The sequence below is a fragment of the Puma concolor genome, chromosome C2, assembly GCF_028749965.1.
Source record: "Puma concolor isolate L17-30 chromosome C2, mPumCon1.1.hap2, whole genome shotgun sequence".
Taxonomy (NCBI): Eukaryota; Metazoa; Chordata; class Mammalia; order Carnivora; family Felidae; genus Puma; species Puma concolor.
The window spans coordinates 84,526,074-84,548,070 of record NC_141675.1 but is presented as its reverse complement, the minus strand read 5'-3'; the positions used below and the strand labels follow the sequence as shown (position 1 = coordinate 84,548,070).

At 42.0% G+C, this 21,997-nt stretch overlaps 1 protein-coding gene across 1 annotated transcript in view; it reads left to right on the top strand.

The window, feature by feature from the left end:
• The window catches only part of LOC147577367 (putative cation-transporting ATPase 13A4), a 62,984-nt gene that overhangs the window by 12,534 nt on the left and 28,453 nt on the right, over window positions 1–21,997 (top strand). Inside the window, exons 3-11 of the mRNA XM_086675009.1 lie at window positions 306–476; window positions 1,541–1,698; window positions 2,304–2,492; window positions 5,010–5,071; window positions 8,983–9,133; window positions 10,765–10,851; window positions 11,073–11,226; window positions 12,375–12,486; window positions 17,893–18,017. Of these exons, the coding sequence (XP_086531135.1) occupies window positions 306–476; window positions 1,541–1,698; window positions 2,304–2,492; window positions 5,010–5,071; window positions 8,983–9,133; window positions 10,765–10,851; window positions 11,073–11,226; window positions 12,375–12,486; window positions 17,893–18,017 (1,209 nt within the window). The remainder of the gene's footprint in view (window positions 1–305; window positions 477–1,540; window positions 1,699–2,303; window positions 2,493–5,009; window positions 5,072–8,982; window positions 9,134–10,764; window positions 10,852–11,072; window positions 11,227–12,374; window positions 12,487–17,892; window positions 18,018–21,997) is intronic.

Genomic DNA, 21,997 nt, shown 5'->3' with positions numbered 1-21,997 from the left:
GTTTCCTGCACAGGTCTCATGGCCCCTCATTCCCCATGCCCCACATTCTGGACCTCACAACTTGCTATTCTAGCAAGGCTATTTCTAGCCTTCTTTAATGTCCGTGTTGGATGTTACAATACTTATAGTATTTATAATACCACATTATTCTTATTTATTGGGACTACAAATCTCCTAAAAAACAATCTCCTTGTATCCCTAATACCTAGGGTTGTCCCTGCCACCCCCTGCAGGCTTATAACAAACATCCACCGCATGCCTAGTGAGTGCATACGTGATTTAAATGAGATGTTTGTTTTCTATAGGAGAAAGTATTCCAGTCACTAAAACTCCATTGCCCAAGATGGAGAGCTCCATGCCCTGGAAAATGCAGAGTGAAGCCGATTATAAAAGGCATGTCCTTTTCTGTGGGACAGAGGTTATGCAAGCCAAGGGAGCGTGCTCCGGGACCGTGAGGGCGGTGGTGCTACAGACTGGTGAGTGAGCGTCCCTTCTTTGGTTTGTTACTTTAATGAAATATTTTTGCTCAGTGTGTCTAGTGCCTGAAATCTATTAGGTAAGCAATAGTCTTTCGATAACAAACCAAACCTATTAAAGTTCCATATTTCAAGTGTGAATTGCACTATGGCACATGCCTTTTAGTCAACAAAATACCGATGACAATAATTACTATTAACGTGTTTTGTAGTTTAGAAACTATCTCTATATATCAAACCTGCACAGCAAAGATGCTTGTTCCCACTTCGTACATAAATAGGCTGAGGTCAGCACAATCTGAACAAACTTAAAAAAAAAAAAAATCACATAGTCACTGACAGACCTGGGTCTAGAATTTAGATCTTTTAGCCCCAAATCCCAAGTTTTTTCTAGCCAGGGTTAGAAATTGAAAACTTGAGGGGCGCCTGGGTGGCTCAGTCGGTTAAGCGTCCAACTTCAGCTCAGGTCATGATCTCACGGTTTGTGGGTTCGAGCCCCGCATTGGGCTCTGTGCTGACAGCTCAGAGCCTGGAGCCTGTTTCGGATTCTGTGTCTCCCTCTCTCTCTGCCCCTCCCCCACTCGTGCTCTGTCTCCCTCTGTCTCAAAAATAAATAAACATTAAAAAATTTTTAAAAAAGAAATTGAAAACTTGACACTGAAAAGTATTAGAAATTAAGTCCATCAGTATTTACTGGGTCCTATGGTATAATTTCAAGTAACGTGCGTGTGTTTGTGTGTATGTGTGCGTGTGAGTCATTTCCTTAAAATGAAGTTATACTGGGCAAGGCTGTGTTCTGATCTCAGTGTGGTGGTTTCCTATCTCTGGGTCGCATTGATTTTGAAAGTAGAGAGAAGAAAGATCAGAAGGGAATAGGCTCTGAAAAAGTAAGATATTTCCATTGTAGCACTCAGGTGTCTTCCCAATTATCCTTTAATTGTGTTTGGGTTTAAGCACTGTTGAAATATCTCTAGAGAAAAACAAAGGCCATGTTGAGGCTTAGAAGCGTGCTAGTAGTAGGATTTGTCATCCTAAGAATGTGGATTGTGTGTTTGTCACTTCAGGATTCAACACTGCAAAAGGGGACCTCGTGAGATCCATTCTGTACCCGAAGCCAATGAATTTTAAGCTTTACAGGGATGCCATCAGGTTCCTCCTGTGCCTTGTAGGGACAGCAACCATTGGGATGATCTATACTTTGTGCGTCTATGTGCTCAGCGGGGTAAATTGCTTTTGTTCTTTTACTACATGCACACGTAACACTCATGGAGGTATAATTTATACTCTGCGTGTTAACCTTAATCTCAGCCATGGTTTGTAAACCTGGGAAACAAAGCCAAACGCTGATACCTGCACATGTACTCACAGTTCGCCAATATGAGAGATTGATCCCCAAGTAATACTATAACAATCAGAACTAGAGGGGCAAAACGCTGTTTCCTGAGCTACCAACAGTGCCTCTCATCTTGTACACTTCTTACACCATTTTTTCCTTTTCGATCTGAGAATATGTTTATCCCAGTAACGTACTTTTTGGCGTTATTAAATAAGGAGCTGAAAATAAAACCTGGATACCCCATGTTGGCGAGGCCATGGCAAATTTGTACATTGTTCTCTGCTGGTAGCAGCAATGAATCATTACAAACTGTTTCATTGCACTTTGGAAAATCTATGAGAGCCATAAACCGTGCATACTTTTTGACCCACTCAAATCATTTCTGGGAATCTGACCTAAGGGAGTAAACAAAAGGAGGAAAAAAGTCATATGCACCAAGCTCTTCAGGACTGATTTACCTGTAATAGCTGAAGAGTGACTTTATGTCCCAGGAGCCTCCAGAGGAGGTGGTGAAGAAAGCCCTTGATGTCATCACAATTGCGGTCCCTCCTGCTCTACCTGCTGCTCTGACCACAGGCATTATCTATGCCCAGAAGAGGCTGAAGAAGAGAGGCATCTTTTGCATCAGCCCCCAGAGGATCAATGTATGTGGACAATTAAACCTTGTCTGCTTTGACAAGGTATGTGTGTTTCACCCTCATTATCATTGCCATTTTTATCATCGTTGTCATCGGGTAGAGGCGCTTCACACTCTTCTGGGGCAGGAAACACAGGATGTGTTATCTGCCTTCCTTTTATCTCTGGTTGGATGTGTAATATAGGAAAGGCACGTCTCTTGAGCTTCCAGATTCTGGGGTTTAGAAGAGGGAGAGTAGGTACTGAATAAGCGGGTCTTTGAAAGTCCTTCCAGCTCTAGTATTTTCTAAAACACAGTTAATTAAGGTAGCATTCCGTCCCTCCCCAGACAAAACCACATACAAGGAACAAAACTTAAACCCTTCACTATGGTCCCTGCTTGACCACTACCATGGTCAAGAATATTGCCTAGCATATAGTCAGTGCCCAATAAATATTTATTGGTTTAATAATGAATAAATAAATAATGAATAATAATAAACAATGAAAATAATAATGAATAATGCATAATGATGAATAAATAATAATTAATCATAATAAATAATGAATGAATAAAAAAGGGAAGAATTTATTTAACTGTATTTTACTTGGGCAGTTGCACTTGGCTATAGGAAAGCTCCCATCAAATCCTTACTGTATTTTCCCATCTGTAGTATATTGCTTAAAATTATTCTTGACTATATGCCAGTTATTCCCAACCAGCCTCTTATTCTACCTCCTCCTGAATATATTCTTTGGGTCTGGTGTCTGCCTATACTGAGTGAGGGGAGGGGCTGTGAGAGGGTAAGGCAGGGATGATGGGCTGTTTTGTGTCCAGGTCTTCATTTATAAAGGGGATTGGTGACTGCAGAGAGAGGTCAATGCCTTTGAAAGAAGTTTAACATTACAGTTCTCCTGGTAAGGAAAGGCACAGTCCTGTGGGCCATGGGAGGAATGGCAAGTTTGGATAAGGGATCTAAGGAAATGCCTAAACCAGGGCCTTTACTGGGGTCTCTATGGGGAAGGCAAGTCAGGGCAGGGTAAACAGCTTATGACTGGCTAGTTTGAACGATTTGGGTGAGCTTTGGGCTGCAGGGTGGTCTCTGGCCCTTGGCCCCAGGATGATGAAGGCAGAGGACTATTGCCTCCTGAGGAGTAGGGGCCAGGTAGATGATTAGTTTGCATGTCAAAGGCACGCAGAGTCCCTTACTATCTCTAAGAATTGGCTAGCCCAGGAGATGGATGGAGTCTTTCCTTAGAAAGGTGTTTTAAGATGTCAAATCATCATAATATATAGAAAATTAATATAACACAAGGGTATAATAGGCAGGTGAATATGGGCAAATGAGTGGATTTAGGAAAGCAATAGAGCCGGTGGTTTTGACCAGAGCAAGACGTCAGTAATGGGAGAGGTTTGTACACCTTTGCTATCTGGCTAAGACATTTGTACATACCTTCCAGGCAGTGCCGAACCTTTGAAAGTGGTTTTGGGTTCTGTTTATGCTTTTTCAATAGTTGTTCTCCTTTTTCTTACTTTTGTTGTGGCAAAATGAACATTCCATAAAATTTACCGTTTTAACCATCTTTAAGTGGCTTTAAGTGCACTTACATTGTTGCGCAATCATCACCGCCATCCATCTTGAGAATTGTTCTATCTTCCCAAATGGAAACCCTGTGTCCATTACACAGGACATTGAAGTTCTTGAGGACAGAAAAGTAATAGGATCAGAGCTATATTACATGGTTACTGGACTATCAGCGAGACCTACCACGATCAGAAGGCTAACATGGCTCTTGCCAGCATTTCTGAATTATTTTGTGATCCAATTAGCATAACAAAGAAGAATGTTCTATTTGTGGGGTCATCTCATCCCTGCACTTGGCAAAAGAAGCAGGGGTGGGACAAATCATTATGACATGAATTTGCATAAAATAAGTAATAATTAGGGGTAATTATCATAATTTGCTCTTACTCTGTGTCAGACATTAAATCAAGCACTTTATTTGTATTATCTAATTTGAAGTTCACAATAACCTCATCCGATTATAAGCACATTGTACAGGTAAGGGCTCCGAGGTTCAGAGGGATTAAATAACTCTCCCAGGTCATACAGCTAGTGTTTTAAACGAGTCCAAGCTCTTCATCATTATCCTGTACGGAGAGAAATACCAAAAAGCACCCTCTTTTACCTAACAGGTGTCAAAGAGCAAACCACCTGTTTAGAGCAGGGAAAAAGTCTACTCCCATTACTTATTTCTGATGACATACTTTTATCTTCTGCTGTAAAACCTGGGACTCACCCATTTTATAGCTCTTACAGGCTTACCAAGACTTTCCCATTAGATCCTCACAACCAGCCTCTGAGGTCTGTAAGACACAGTTTTCTTCCTTTATCGCCAGCTTGGTGGTACAACTGGTAGGAGCCGTCCAAGCTTCTGCCGAGGACCCCAGGATTCCCACCTGACTGTGTCCTTCCTTGAGGTGCTGATTTTAGTAACGTGTTTGTGACATGTATTTTCCTGTTAAAACATACCTTAGGGGCTGTCGCTTCAGAGTAAACCGAGCCCTCGTTTCTGTTTAGACAGGCACCTTAACAAGGGATGGTTTGGATCTCTGGGGAGCCGTGCCCTGCGATAGGAGTGGGTGAGTACCTGGGACTGAATGCACTGGAGTTTCTCTTTTCCCAGAGAAAATACTCTGCATTTTCTCCTGAAACTTAATAATGAAGACATTTTGGCTTCAGAGCAGTCGGTTGCCAGAGTGCCTTCATGTAATGTCTCTGGAGCACTTCCAAGTCTTACTGAAACATGCATAGCTCCCTACACCCTATCCCCTACCCCATTCCACTCGCAAACCTAGGAGACAGAGGGGTTTCACGTCTTTGCTAAGATGTGATTTGTAGAACCATTTTTACATTTTTTTTAATGTTTATTTAGTTTTGAGCAAGCAAGAGGGAGAGAGGGAGAGAGAGAGAGCGAGCAGGGGAGGGGCAGAGAGAGAGAGAGACACAGAATCCAAAGAAGGCTCCAGGCTCTGAGCTGTCAGCACAGAGCCCGAGATCATGACCTGAGCCAGTCAGATGCTTAACCAACTAAGCCACCCAGGCACCCTGCAAAAAAATCTTAAAACTGTAATTTGCTGTCAGCATATTAGTGAGGGGCCTGAAGTTGACCCAGTGTACCTGATTTGGAGAATACCAGGACACGGTCCCTCAGGGAGGTAACATTCCTTCTACAAACTGAAGCCTTTCAGTTTGCCTGGAAGGAGAACACTGCACTGACTTGTGCACAGTGAGTTTCAGGAAGAGCAGCAGCCGTGAACCCGTAGCTAATGCACTCATTTTCCTTGGTATTGCAGTTCTGGAAACTCCACCTTTTGGGTGCAGGGCAACTCCTCCTTTCTGGCCAGAAAAGACTCGGTTTTTGGCAATTTTCAGCTTGGGGTGGTATGATTTGCATGGCTCTCTTGTGTGGCCCTCTTGTGGGCATGTCTGACATTGCACCCCCCCCCCCCCCCCCCGCTTTTTCTGGTCACTACCTCCACTTGCGAACAGAACACGAACCGTCTGACTTTTACATTGTTTTTTTAATTTTTTTTTTTTTTGCAACGTTTATTTTTATTTTTGGGACAGAGAGAGACAGAGCATGAACGGGGGAGGGGCAGAGAGAGAGGGAGACACAGAATCGGAAACAGGCTCCAGGCTCTGAGCCATCAGCCCAGAGCCTGACGCGGGGCTCGAACTCCCGGACCGCGAGATCGTGACCTGGCTGAAGTCGGACGCTTAACCGACTGCGCCACCCAGGCGCCCCTACATTTTTTTTTTAAATGAAAGTATTTCCCCGGTATCCTCACATCCTCCATCACAAAAGCATCGAATACATAAAGGGTACATTGTGGTTCTTCTTATATGCAGGTGACCTATAATTTATCCACAAAATATTTTAATTACATGTGTGTAATACAGTCTCATATGAAAATATTATTTATAAGCAAGTCTATTTCCTGGGTTAACAAATAGATCTCAGTGCTTCTAGCCACTTTGGTCCACAGGAGAAACCTCTTCTAAATATTAAACGTTCTCAAGTTCTTTTCATTTTGTCTCAAACATAGATTTAGATATAGACCTGGTCTTCCTGTTCGTTTGTATGTTTCCATTTCAGCTTCCACAAAAAATGTATGTATTTGTTCAAATACGTGAGCATCCTGAGAGTGGTTGGTCTTTTATTTATATTTGTGTTCCTAGTGCCGTAGCACTATACCAGGCACATGGGCACACACAATAGGTGCCCAGCAAATGTTTAATTAAAATGAACTTACTATGTTCCACCTTTTTTTTTTTTATGTTCCATCTTTTGAATGCTTTTCCATTTATTGAATTCAGGCATCCTCTTATTCACAAAACTTTCTATTTCTAAAAGTAACCTGTCAGGGGCGCCTGGGTGGCTCAGTCGGTTAAGCGGCCGACTTCAGCTCAGGTCGTGATCTCGCGGTCCGTGAGTTCGAGCCCCGCCTCGGGCTCTGTGCTGACAGCTCAGAGCCTGGAGCCTGCTTCTGTTTCTGTGTCTCCCTCTCTCTCTGCGCCTGCCCCGTCCGCGCTCTGTCTCTCTCTGCCTTTCAAAAATGAATAAATGTTTAAAAAATTTAATAAATAAATAAGTAAAAGTAACCTGTCAAATAGAAATAAAAACATTGATACAATGTTTAAGTTATTGATTGATCAATTAAGCCTGCTACTCTTGCTTCCTAAAAGGGAAATTTAAAATTTGAAAAGAAAGATAACATCAGAGAAAACCTACTCAATACTAGGTAGAAGTCAGCATCTGACTTACAGGCTATTAAATATCTTCTTGTAAAAGGTAAGCTCATCTTTAATAATTCTTTTCCAAAAAGTCCTGCCCAATGTGCCAGATACTTCAAGAACCATTAGAAGGCCACCTGGGCTACTTGAGCAGGATCAATCATAAACATTCAAATAAAAATACAAGGACAAGGATAAGAGAGAGTTCTATTTATTTGTTATACAAACAAGAGTTTGGCCCAGTCCCCAGGAACTCAGAATTATATATTCAAAATTACGTAGCAATGACAATACGTGTGCCATCTTAAAAATAAGATTTTTTTTCCCTTAATCTGTGTTTGCTTTTCAGTGTGAGCTTAAGCATCTGTGTTAATCACGCTGCTGGTGATTGCTTAATGTGTACTAAAATACTGGGGGACGTGTTGGAAACCACTAAGACAACTTGAACTACTGATATATAATAATAAATATAATCAACAGGGTCAGTAATCAGCCAAGAGGTTTTTGAACTTGTAGGGAAACTTGAATGAGGAAGACAGGAAGAAATACGCCTGGATTATGAGTTAGCTCTGTAATGGGGAGGCTTTCAGGAATAAAAGGCTAGAGCAAACTAAGGCCATATTTAAAGAAATTCAGTGTCCATATCATGGGAAATAATAATCTGATCCTGGAGAACATGTTTTAAGACAAAATGTGACACATAAAAACTTTTCCAGTAATGAGTAATTAGGGTGGTAGAGAGGTCTGGAAACTGCACATTGGAGGCACAGCTAGAGGTCCTATGGTAACCCCAGAGGAAGAAGAGATAATAGGGCCACAGCTGAGCTGGTCCACAAATCTGAAACAAGAGCATGTAGACTCTGGCCCCTTGGAAGCACCTGCCCCTCTGAGGTCCCCCACGTAGGATGGGCTGCTTTGTGGACCACCTACGGTACTCCTCGTGTAAGACATGACAGCAAGGCTTCAAAGGACATGCATCTAGTGAACCTGAGGCCACACTTGGTGACTTCATCTCTGACTTAGTGAAAGAACCCTGCATGTGACAATTGGAGTTGTACCTCAGTAGGTTTTAGACGAGGCTACTTTCTATAAAAAAATGATGGTGATGATGGACGCTAGATGTCAGGATGGAAGAGGGGGACACAATGTCCTTTTCAAAAATGCTTTTTTTTTTTTTTTAAGTTCTTTATCATTGAAGTCTTTCGGTTTTCCAGTAACTAACTCATTCATTTATTCACTCATACATTTGTTGAGTATCTGCTGTGGGCCAAACATCAGATATGTTGGAGAGAAAGATGGAAAAATGTATGCCTGCCCCGAAGGGTTGAGTGAAGGAGATGCACATATACACACACAGCCATACAATGAGCTAGCCTGTGCTTCTCACCGCATTGGAAATGAAGTGGTCTGGTAGTTGGGGTGGTAGTGGATGTGTTTCAAACTAAGGGTGATACTTCTAGTTTTTTCTATACCTCTGGGATTAAATCAGTGCCAGTGAAAGAGCAAGGAAAAGAAAGAGTTTGAGACAAACCTCAAACACCTTTCTCACGCTTGCTGAATTTATAGAAGAATAACGGCTAAATAAAGCATGATTAATTTGGGGGCATTAGAAGATGCATGCCATCTTGCATGCCATTAGAAGATGCATGCCATTAGAAGATGCATGCTGCAGTAATTTTTCAACAGATATTTACTTCCACAAGCTCCATTTGAGCATGGATGGATAGACTGAAGGCCCTTTCCTTTTCTCCTTCAGGTTCCAGGAAGTCCACAGCTTTGTGTCCGGCAGGTCTTTGCCATGGGGCCCGCTGTGTGCGGCCATGGCCAGCTGCCACTCTCTGATTCTTCTTGATGGGACCATCCAGGGAGATCCTCTGGATCTCAAGATGTTTGAAGCCACCACCTGGGTAAGATCCCGCTCTGCAGAGAACCTAAGAAGCTTCTTCAATGCCAGAGCAACACAGATTTTATCGTATTCAATACTTTCAATATAGAGGTACATGCAGTAGTGATGGACAAACTAATCTAAGTCTGTTTTCCTCATCTGTACAATTTAACTAATAACAGTATCTCCATTGTGGAGTTATTATGAGGATAAATGGAATGATGCATTTAAAAAAAATCCCTGATAGTGTGCCTGGGACATTGTAGGTTAACCATATTCATACAATTATTCTATATCTCCCAACTCTTGAGACAACATGATTGCTGTATAATTATTTTCCAACTTTTGAGCAATGTCTGGCTGTAAAGTTTTCTAGAACATGGGGATTAGGAAACAGCACTGTCTCCACTGCTTAGGATAACTCATTGTTACCAAAAGTTTTATTCCTATTAATTGAATATTGACTTTGTTTCTAAGACTGGAAGAAATAAAAAGGGAAACCGTGAAAGAGCTTTTGTTGAGATTTTGCAGTAGATTTAAGAGCAAAACGTATAGTTCAGGACCAGGTCTCTGGTTTCCCGGTTCCAGTTTTGGCTCTGCTCTGACTGCTTGACCCTGTGAAGGCATCCCTCTTGTTAAAGTGTTGGCTCCCATGACCTTAAAGCAAAAGGGTTTGCATTAGATCAGCAGTGTTCATATAAAACAAACAAACAAAATGAAATAACAGAGCTGGAATCTTTTCTCCAAAGGAAACCTATTCAGAAACATTCTATTAAAAAACCAACAGTTGGAGTTGCTGTGGTTGACATAGAAGATAGACCCTGTGTAGTACAGGAAACGCTCGCCACAAGCCCACTCCTACTCCCGGAAGCCCTGTGCAGTTCTAGGCCTCAGTGATCCCCGCGTGCTACCCTGCTAAAGGAGACAGTCTCTAGGGTCCCTTCCAGCGCTAGTGGGATATGGCTCTGTAGCAGTCTGATGTCACTCTGCCAGTCCCCCCATTTCTTCTGGGTTACTGTTTTTCTGTATCTTTAAGTAGGAATTACAATTTCCTTTCTGAGATTATTTCAGCTGCTGGATGATATGATTACAAAGCATTTTGACATCTTTGGGTAAAAGGTTCCTTTGACTATAATTTAGGGTTATTATTACACCAATTACTGAGCGTTTACTGAACACTAGCCACGTACATCACAGTCCCTGCCCTGCCTGGCCCTGAGGACTATCGATTCAAATTAGACAGAGAAGGAAGGGTGGGAACAGTGTCGAACTCCGGGAAAACAAAGACAGTATGGTGCTTGCCTCACACAAGCCTGCCTCTTCATGCTCACTATTTTCAAGTTAAGCTTTTCAGAAGCGGAGAATGAACCTTTATGCAGCACATTCCAACAGAGAAAGCAGGATAAATTGCATGAATAATTCAGAGGTGTCTGCCTTGCAAGTTCTGTGGCATTTCCAATGCACTCGGAGCCCCCCCCCACCCCCGGCCCCGTGGCGAAATAAGTCTGGTTCACCTCCATCTGACTGAGGGAGGTGACACTGAGAATACATCAAGGTGGCCTGAGGATTTTCTCAAAGAGGGGGTTTGAGCGTGGTATCAGTGGACGAATAAGAACTAAATCTCTACAAAGAAATATCCCATTTGTGAAACAGGAGATGGCGGTTTCTGGGGACGATTTCCACATCAAGGGAGTGCCAGCACATGCCATGGTGGTTAAGCCCTGCAAAACAGCCAGCCAGGTAAGCCTTGCCTGCTATCCGCCCCCAAATGCCCAGACTCAAAGGGAAATTTTTGAAGGGAAAATTTTGAAGACAGACGTGTCTTCTTTGAATTCCATAGGTGAAAATTGCTAAGACCTTGCTTCCCGTATTTGCTAAAATAAGAATTGAGGGAGTAGTGAACTCTGACTAGCTAGAAGCTATGTTGGTATGTCCCTCTCCATTCCCCCTCCCTCAACCAGGTCCCGGTGGAAGGAATTGCAATCCTGCATCTGTTCCCATTCTCATCAGCACTGCAGAGGATGACAGTCATTGTCCAAGAGATGGGGGGTGACCGGCTGGCATTCATGAAAGGTGCACCGGAAAGGGTGGCCAGCTTTTGCCAACCTGAGACAGGTAAGCGAATAGACTTGTGATTCAACAGACGGATCTGTTATTTCCAGCCCAAATGTGTCCCATCAGCACATGATCTATAAATTTAATTGCCTACTGGCCGTTGCTAATTCGGTAACCCAACTGGCATCCCAAACTCAATACTTCTCTTTCTCACTTCCTGTCTTTTCCATCTTGGTGAATGGTATTACGAATTTCTACCGCTACTCCCAATTTAGGACTCGGCCCTGATTCCTCCCTCTCTTTCAGAGCCTCTATTTTATCAATTGCTAACCCATGGCCCTCTCATTCCATCCACCCAGACCCTCATCACCTTTCCCCTGGATCACTTCAATGTTTGGTGAATCCTGGTCCCAGGTCCCCCTACTCTGATTCACCCTTCATACTGTGGCCAGATAGGTTTTTCCACCACATAGTATAACCGTGTTGTCACTTTCTTGCTGCTATTCTTTCGGTCACTTCCCATAGGTTCCAGGATAGTCTCAGACTCCTTTAGGATCACACATAAGTCCTTCATGATCTGGATCCTATCACACTTTCCAGATATGCCTTGCCACTCCTATCCTCTCTCCTCATGCTTCCCCCGAGCTGAACTCACTACTCAAGTCTTGCTGTCTTGTGTCTCTATGTTTGAGCATATGATGCTCCCTTGGCCGAAATGCCTTTCCCTTCCTTCATCTACCCACTTCCCGCCAGTATGATACAAGCACCTCGAAATGTTTCTATAGCACACAGCAATTGCTTAGATCTCATTACACTGGCAATGATCTCATTCCACTGGTTGTTACTAACCCGACAGAGATCTTTAAAGCAGGATCTGCCGTTCAGTCTCTGTAGAGCCAATATCTGACACATACATGGTAAGTAGACTCTCAACGAATGCTTGCTGGTCAAACTGGAGAAAAAAGAATTACACACGTTTCCCATCTTTTTTTCTTTTTTCTTTTTTCGTCCTGCTTTTTTCTCATTTCAGCTTCACTGGATCCCAACCCCGACAGTATAATTACATCTAGGGTTCTCACTGACTTATTTGTGTATCTTTTACGAGGTGTGTTTTCTCGGGAAAGAGTTGGATCTGTTTGTAAAGAATTTTTCCACCGGTACCAGCGGAATAAATGTTGCATACTAATCTTGCCTTATTTTCTGAACAGTACCAACTAGTTTTGTTAGTGAACTTCAGATTTACACGACACAGGGCTTCCGGGTCATAGCACTGGCCTACAAGAAGCTAGAAATGGATCATCACACCACTGCCTTCACCAGGTAAGTAGGGAGGATTTGATAAAGCAGAATGGGTTGCTGGGCAGTGGACTGGGCGGTGGACTGAACAACACAGCTTGCTGGATTGGTGTGCATAAAATGTCTCTGAACTTGGTAAACAGGGATATAGTCATCCCTGTCCTGCCTCAGCCACAAAGCTGATGTGAACACTGGGAGAATTTCTGAGAAAAAACTGTATAAACTATAAAATATGACATCATTGTACAGCTTTGTAAAAATAGACATAGGAAATTAACCAACGTTTCAGAGAGTTTGAAATGGTGGTGACGACCCCGTTTTGAAACAAATACAAGTAGCTCATTTTTTGTTAGAGTTAGCAAATTAGTTGCTAGAAAACATAACATCTGTCTGAAAAACAATTGATAAATTTGCAACTTAATGAAACAAATGAACAGAGCTTAGACTTACACAGAATCGGAAGAGCCATTCAGGAGGTAGTTTTGAGATGTAAAAGAGGTGCCTAAAAACTAAAATGGACTCAAGTATTTATGCGCTCAAATTTGTTGTTGTATTTTCCACCATTTATAGGCTACCTTGTTTATTTCACCTTCACTGCCATGTCCAGTACTCCGTGTCAGCTTCTGGGGGTAACACTGCTGTGGAGATAATCAGGACTTACTTTGTTATTTTGGATCTTGAATTTGGGAGGTCTAACAGACTTGTGTTCAAGCCTATCAGATTCAACACTCCTATTGTCATTATATTTTGTACCACTTCCTTTAAAATAAAATTCATATGTAATTTGATCGGCACGTATTTTCTATAAAAATTGGGGCGTCTGAGTGGCTCAGTTGGTTGGGTGTCCAACTTCGGCTCAGGTCATGATCTCACGGTTTGTGGGTTCAAGCCCCGCATCGGACTCTGTGCTGACAGCTCGGAGCCTGGGGCCTGCTTCGGATTCTGTGTCTCCCTCTCTTTCTGGCCCTCCCCGACTCATACTCTGTCTCTCTCTGTCTCTCAAAAATAAATAAAAATGTAAAATAAAAAAAAAAAAAGAAATAAAGACCATGCCCTGTTATATAGTAAACATAGAAGCAAACGTGCAATTCATGACAAAAAGTCATATTTCAGTGAATGCTCAGCTGACTCCACTAAATCTAAATGAAGCGATACGTTGCTTGCCCCTGTGTGCGGAATCACTGTGCAGACTGATACAGGTGCATTTACATATCGGAGTTGCAAATACTGCCAGCAGTCTTGCTTGCTGTCAGCGAGGTGACTCTGAAATGGTTACAAACACTTGGTAAAACTGAATCAAACAGTACAATCTCTTCTCACTTTACATGGCAGTTACATTTCTGAAAAATTCAATAGAATATCAAAAGTGTGCAAAAAATACTTTGTGTTTATATGTAAAACACAGCACGGGGGAAGTATAACAATTTATATTTGTTTAATATAATATTAGTAGTATAAGATATGCTATAATAACACAGTATACCATATAGTATAATAATAGTACATTATAAACAGTATAAGCCAGTACTGAAAGTATAAATGATTTTTTAATGTCCATGAATGGATGACCTGTAAAATATTCAAGGGCACGTGAGATGCAGGGGAATCCTTCATGGTGCATTGGTCATTGCAGGAAATCTTGTTTGGATGCCTACAAGGTTTCCAAAATGCCTTCTAGAGGCAGCGCCTCTCCTGCTGAAAACCACCAACAGGGTCCAACTCTGTCACTTCGTGAATGGATAGTGGGGTCCAGAGGGGGAAATGGCTCATCAAAGATTACTGAGTATTGGAGTCCTGAGGCCGGCTTAGATTGATCCTTAAAACTCGGGCTATTACACCTCTGGGTATTTGTTGTAATTTAATTGACTTGGGCCATTAAAGTTACTCAAGTCAGAGAACTAAGAGTGTGAACTTTGAGACTGGATCTCACATTTGAAAGAAAGAAAGAAACAAACAAACTTGGGGTCAGGTTGTGGCAGAATTGGGAATGGAACTTTGTTTCTTGGGAACCCATTGACAGATATATATTAAGACTCTGGCTATTAGGCTGCTATTTCTGATGATTATAATAAATAGTTGCATATCTACCAGTTTCAAACTCATGATTTTTGAGCTGGTGCATATAACAAAGCACTAATGGTGAAGACGGATAACCAATAGGGAATTGTGAGGGCTGTGGCACCCAGGAGAGTACATGCCTGGGCTAACAGCATTGAAATTCCAACGTTTCAAAGTCTGGCAAGATCTAAACCCTTATAGGATCCAATAGGATCTAATCTTAGGTTTCAATTTGCCCCTCCTGTGCTAAAGCCACATCACCATACATCTACTCCTAGCTTAGTTAATTTACCTAAACTTTGCTAATCCCTAATTAGAGCAGAAAATTTTTTTCTAGGGTGTGAGTGTGTGTGTGTGTGCGTGCACGCGTGCAGAGTGCTTCCAACCCTGATACCATAATTTCTTTGAGGGTTCTCAGCCCACTTTTTGCATATTTCAACCTTTAAAAACAGCCTGGATTCCAAGGACAGGAAATGTAATCTCATGGATGACAATATCCCCTTTGCATCACATTCCCCATTCTTGATTATTTTTAGATGCGTCAGGAGGAGATATACTGTCTGTTCAGGAAGCAGGAAAAAGTAGCTCACTATTCCAGGTTGCAGAGCTTCAGATCCCTCAAGAGACCACTTCTTCTCTACTTCTTGATTTATATTGAAACTCATGAAAAAAAGAATCATGCAGTGTTAGGGCTAGAAGAGATCTTGGAGATCCATTAGTTTTACTACCTTCTTTTACAAAAGAAGTAGATTACCAGACAGAGAAAGTGATTTGCCCATGGCCACACAGCAAAGGTAGTGGCAGATCTGGGTTAAGAACTAGTTAATATCCTGATTACTGTGCATGGAACCCTACGAAGGCCATGTGCCGGGGGAACCAGAAACATGAGTGCCGGGATAGGCTGCAGACTACATCAGATGGCTGACTCTGTGGCCGTTTTCTTGACCCAACCTGGTACCTTGTGGTTGGCTTATGTCATATCTCTGAAAATAGCCAAAGCCTGAGGTTTGGATACGAGGGCCACTAGAAAGTTTGGAGGACCTCATTCAGTCATCAACTAAGTTATCCTTCAAAGAGCAGTGCAAATATCCCCTGTTCCAGGAAAGTTTCTCCAATCACTGTACCCAGCAATGATTACACCTTCCTCTCTGACTCCATAGGACCATTATTTGTACCTCTTGGTACTTTTCCCAGCCTTCCATACAAACGAGGCAATCAAGTCTAATCTTTTCCTCCTGGTTAAATGTGAAATCCCCAGAATTAGGGGCTACTATAGTTTCTGTACATTCTCTCCCCCTTCTCCTTAGCCCTGTTCCTTGCCCTCATTTAGGTATTCAGTAAATGGTCATTCACTTGACAGACGGACTGGCTTTGCTTTCCATAAAAACTCTTCTGGCAGCAGAATTTCTGAAAGAGAAAATACATTTTCCTCGGCTGCTTGTCAAAGAGAAAAAAAAAAGGTCACATCAGGCATCAAAGCATTTCAACTAAGGGAACCCTGGCTGAGCACTTCCTCTGTTGGGCACCGCGCACGTGTTGTTGAGCCTGTCTCTGAACTAAGGCAGGCTTGCCCTCAGGTTGTTGAGACAGATCAGATAACAAAGAATGGCAAGAGGTATATAAACAAAATGTGTGCTACGCTGAGCTAGAGGTAAGATCCTGAGGGAGCAATTATATTTACCCCCATGGGAAGGTTTTTATGGGGACGGGCCTGTGAATTGGGCCTCGGAATAAAAACAGGCAGGGTTTCTTCAATGGCAGATCATGGTGAACTTACAACCTTTTCCGTGAAGTAAGAAAGAATGTCTCCTGGCAGTTCAGAGCAAATGTTTAGAGATGGTTGAGTACAGAACATAGCCATGGTGGCTGGTCCACCTTGTCAGGAGGTTAGGGTAGGTGAAGAATTTAGTGCTAGGTAAAGCTGGAGAGATAGTTTGGAACCAGATTATGGAGAGATTTCAATGCCAGGTTCAGAAGACTGGGGAATGCCTGGGGCGAGTAGTGCAAACTGTGCCCACTTCTGACCGCTCTGGTGGAGGTGTTAGCAGGGTCCTAGAAGCATGACTAATTCTAGTTGATGCCGCTGGCTGACACGAGACCCAGGTCTGAGACGCCTGTGGCAAGTAGGGCAAGCTGGGTCCTGCTGGGTGCTGCTTTCACCCATATTTCAGACAGAATTAGGCAATGCTGGTATGTTGCTCTTGTGTCTGCTAGAGGTGACTGGGTCTCAGATAAATGAATCATGGCAGAATTTTTGGAGCTCCAACCCCAGATATACTTCCCTGCACTTAATCCTGTGGAATGTCTTGGAAATTTTACTGAGGTGGACGGGAGCCTCAGAAGCCCCTCTTCTTTCCAGAAACATTCATACTATATGCAGAAGAACAATGCTCTCCGCTGAGGGAGGAAGAGAGGGAAGAGCTTGGCTTTAAAATAGGGGCTCTTTTGGGGTGCCTGGGTGGCTCAGTTGGTTAAGCATCTGACTCTTGGTTTTGGCTCGATCATGATCTCAAAGTTTGTGAGTTTGAGTCCCACATCAGGCTCTGCATTGGCAGTGCAGAGCCTGCTTGGGGTCCTCTCTCTCTCCTCTCCCCCACCCCCTACCGCCCCACTTGTGCTGTCTCTCTCAAAATAAATAAACTAAATAAATACATAAATAAAAATAAAAGAGGGGCTGTTTTTTGAGTCTGAGAACTCCTGGGGCTAAAATAATATTGCTTATAGGCTTGGATTCAGGAGAGACTAGCATTTTGTTTTATTGTTCTTGAGTCTCACTTACTTTTCATGTTTCCATTCTAGAATACCTCTCTGGGGGTTGCTAACAGGTGAGGTGTTGGAAACCAGACTAGCCACAGCAGAAAGAAGACTTGGGGTCATTTAGTTCATTCTCTAGGAAGGTTCAAGCAAATCTTTTGTTTAATAAATACTCTCTCTTCCAATTGATTCAGTCAGAGCAAATGTCTCAGTATCCTTCATGTCCCTTCCTGTCTTCTCTCTGCATATTTACTGGCACATATTCGGTGTTTAAGGAATGGTCCTTAAGTGGGTGAATGGGAACCACTTCTGATAGGATCATATTTGCCTTTGCTTTGGTTTTGCTTCCCCTAAGAAAGACCACATTGTGCTATTTCTTTTTTTTTTAATTTATTTATTTTGAGAGAAAGAGAGAACCAGCAGAGGAGAGGGTGACAGAAAGGGAGAGACAGAATCCCAAGCAGGTTCCATGCCATCAGTGTGGAGCCCAACGTGGGGCTCAATCTCATGAACCATGAGATAATGACTTGAGCCAAAGTCCAGAGTCGGATGTTTGACTGTGCCACCCGGGCGCCCCCATATTGTGTTATTTCTGTTCAATTATATATATGTTTCCAGGGACAAAGTAGAATCAGACCTGATATTTCTGGGATTGCTCATCTTGGAGAATCGGTTGAAAGAAGAAACAAAACCAGTTCTGGAAGAGCTCATCTCTGCCCGGATAAGGACTGTAATGATCACAGGTATATAACAAAGTTGTACATGGAAACAGAAAGAATTTGATGTGGAAATAGACAAGATCCATTCATTTCACAAAGACTGTTGACTACCTACTGTGGGTGGGACACCATTCTCGGTGTTGGAGATCTGCAACAGAAAAGGCAAAATTACTGCTCTCACCAAGTTTCTATTCAGGTGGGATGAGATAGAAAATCAATCAGTTGATCAAACAAGCAGCTGGCAATAAGAGTTATGAGGTACATAAAACAAAACAGGGTGATGTCTTAACTGGCTACTTTATATGCGGTGTCCTCTCTGAGAAAGGCCATTTGAAATAACCCCTGACTGACAAGAAGACGTGGGTCAGGCACAGATGACAATTTTTGTTAAATGTTAGTAGGAAGAGAAATGCTTAGTCAGCATGGTGTGTAAACTACCCTGAAGGCCCATTTATTATTCTGGTGGTAAAACAAAAACAAAAACAAACACAAAAACAAAAAACTGTCCCCTGTGCTTCTCTCAAACCCCAAATCAAGGGAGGGGTGAGAAAGGATCATGCAAGAAAAGTGTGTGAAATTTCTTAATGAATGCTTCTTAGTGGAGAATAGATCATTTCTTCATGTGTTCAAATTTAAGTGTGCGCCTTTCTTTCCCTGCTTTCCAGTCAGGTGCATTGAACTCTGATAGTTGTGTCGCCAAGGTACACTATTTCCCCACCAGAGCCCTTATTCCCCAGCCCATTTCCCCTGAATCCAGCTTCACTGTGGGAAGCTCTAGGATACTTCTACTTTCTCCTCTGTACCTCCCGTCTCCCATTCTACCCCCACAATACAAGAGACTTAGGGGTCCCTTTTACCTTCTTCCTTTTTAGTCCCTCAATCCAACTTGTAGGTATTGCTGAGCTAATTTACTACTTAGAATTGCCCTTACATCATGACCCGTCTGTTTCAAAAATCTTTATTTAGCACTTATTTTACACATTTCCATAATCTATCCTTAGTATTGGGATTTAGGTAGAAATAAGGACGCATCACTCTGTACCCCGCTTCTTCACTTCTTCACTCATATTGGAATTTCTGTTCTGTTTCTTTGCTTGCTGGGTTAAATTTTTCTTCTCAAGGTTTGTCCTTGGATAGGATAGAAGGATGTTATGCTCTCTAATTTCTTACATACCCTGGAGTATCTTTCTTGGCTCTGACAGGTGAATGCCCTCTTGTCTGGGTGTAGGATTTGGGGGTTAGAGTCCTGTTTTTTCCTTAATGATCTCTAGTGTTATTACAAGTCCAATTCCAGTCCACTATAGGTAATTTGTTCTCTTCTGTATACTGTCCTTTTCTTCAACTTTGGAGTTTACAAATACTACCAGAGTATGTCTATATGTTTGTCTTTTTGTCCCATTGATTTCATTAATTAATTAAAAGTAAACACTTTTAATCTATCTTCTTCCTGTCAGGGAAAGTTCTTCTATTGTTCATTTAATTATGGCCTTTGCTCTGTCTCTTCCTTTTTCCCTTCTGGAATTTCTGTTATTCACATGATAGGCTTTCTGGATTTATCTTCTCTGTCTCTTATCTTTTTTCTTGTTATTCTCATATTTGTATAATTTGCCTCCATGTTTTAAGATTTTTTTTGCATCCAGTTTTTCCAAACCATAAACTCAGGTTCCAAGATGACCATTATCTCCTTCAAATTACCTCTTAATGTTGAGATCTGAAATCACGTTTTGGGGTGGGAATAGCTCTAGAAAACCTTTTTAAGGGGGGGGGGCATTAGAGGAGAAGGGCTACATTTGAGTTTTCTTAAGTGCACTTATTATTTGTAATGAGATAATGCAAAGTTTTTTTCTTTAATGTGTATTTATTTTTGAAAGAGAGAGAAAGAGTGCATGCGAACAGGCGTGGGAGGGTCAGAGAGTGAGGGAAACACAGAATCTGAAACAGGCTCCAGGCTCTGAGCTATCAGCACAGAGCCTGAGGTAGGGCTTGAACCCACAAACCGTGGTGAGATCATGACCCGAGATGAACTCGGACGCTTAACAGATTGAGCCCCGCAAGGCTCCCGGAGTTACTGCAGGTTTTATCTATCTCCAACAACTGCTCTATTTTGTCTGTCATGTGTTGTTCTGGTTGTTCTGCCTGATATTTTCCTGTCTAGCTTCTGAGACTTCTAAAATAGTTGTTATATTCTCTGTCAGATGACTGAGGCTCAGGGGTGGAACTTCTCAGGTAGTGGATGGCAAAAGTGTCCTGTGCTGCAAAGCAGCCCAACTATTGGTGACCTGCTGAGGCATTGTGGACACTTCTTAGCTCTCAGGGCTCTGGCCTCAGGGTAGAGAAACTCCTGCCCACCGTTAGCTCTTCTGGGCTTCCTCATATGTACTTTGGTAGAGACCTGAAGAAAGCCATGTTAGGGATAGGCAGTCAGATGTTATTTATTGTTCAGTGGTTGCTCTAGGAATCACATCTGTACCTACCCTGTCAAGAAGGCTTACAACCATGAACGTCCTTTGCCTTCTCTCCTTTATGTTATGGTTGTCGCGTATATGACAATGAAAACCCCACCATACCATGTTAAGGTTTTCACTTTCAATAGGCACGAGTTACACACAAATGGAAGAAAAATAGACTTTTATATTTACCCAGATCTTCATTATTTCTGTTGCTATGTTTTTATTCCTAATGTTAGAAGTTTCCCTCTGGTGTCCTTTCCTTTCAGCCTAAAGAACTGTTAGCATTTCTGTTTGAGTATGTCTGCTAGCAACAAATTATCTTAGTTTCCCTTCCTCTAAGAATGTCTTATCTCTCCTTCCTTTCTGAAGGGTACTTTCAAAGCTTCACAGTTCTTTCTTCAGCACTTCAAAGATATTTCACTGTCATTTTGCCTCCATATTTTTTGATGACAAATCTGTAATAATTTGAATAATCGTTCCCTAATATATAATGTATTATTTTCTCTTGCCGTTTCTAAGGTATTTTCTTTATCTTTGTTTTTAGAAGTTTGATTGTAATGTTTCTGGGTATGGTTCTCATTGAGTTTATCTTACTGGGATTCGCTGGGCTTCTTAAATCTATGAATTTAAATCTTTTACCGTATCTGGGAACTTATCTGCTTTATGTCTTCAAAATATTTTTTCCTGTTTTGATTCCTTTCTCCTTTCCTTCCTGGACTCTAATCACATGACTGTTGTCATTCTCCAGTCTCTGCTCTTTTGTTTTTTTAATTTTCTCTCCGTTTTTCAGATTGTATAATTTCTACTTACCTATCTCCAAATTCACTGCCTCCTTCTCCTGTCACCTCTATTCGGCTTTTGAGAGCATCCAGGGAATTTTTTATTTCAGTTATTATATTGTTCAATTCTAAAGCAGTCATTTGGTTCTTATTTATAGAGCATATATATATTTTTTTCTCTTAAGAACTTCTATCTTGTCATTTATTTTAAGAGTGGTAACCTTTACCTCATGGAGGAAGCTTATAACAGCTGCTTTAAGAACATTGGTAATTCTAGCATCTGGCTCATCCTGGTACAAGCAATGGTTGATTGTCTTTTCTTTTCTTGAGAATTGACCACATTTTCCAGGTGTTTTGTATGTTGACTTTCTTGAACATTTAAAATATTACAGTGTGAGATTTCGGATCTTGTTAAAATCCCCTGGAGAATGGTGAGGGTGATTTTTGTTCGTTTGAGCAAGCAAAACTCTAGGACATGGGAGGTGATTCATATCATAGTTCAATTCTTGAGGCTTCTACTCTCCTTCCCTGGGTTTGTTCTGCACATTCACAGCTCTGGGTTGAGTTCACCCAGTAAGTTAGTCTGGTTGTCTAGCTGTCTCCTTTCCAGGGTCTGCCCCATAGTTCTTCAGCCTTCAAGCTTTTTCTTTTTCTAGTTTCTCTGGTCAGAAAGACTAAGTTTCTTTTGGAGTTGTATTTAGCATCCTTCACAGCGCTGGGACTGGGGTTCACACTCAGGTCACGCATGTGAGAGAAAAAAATAAAACCAAGAATA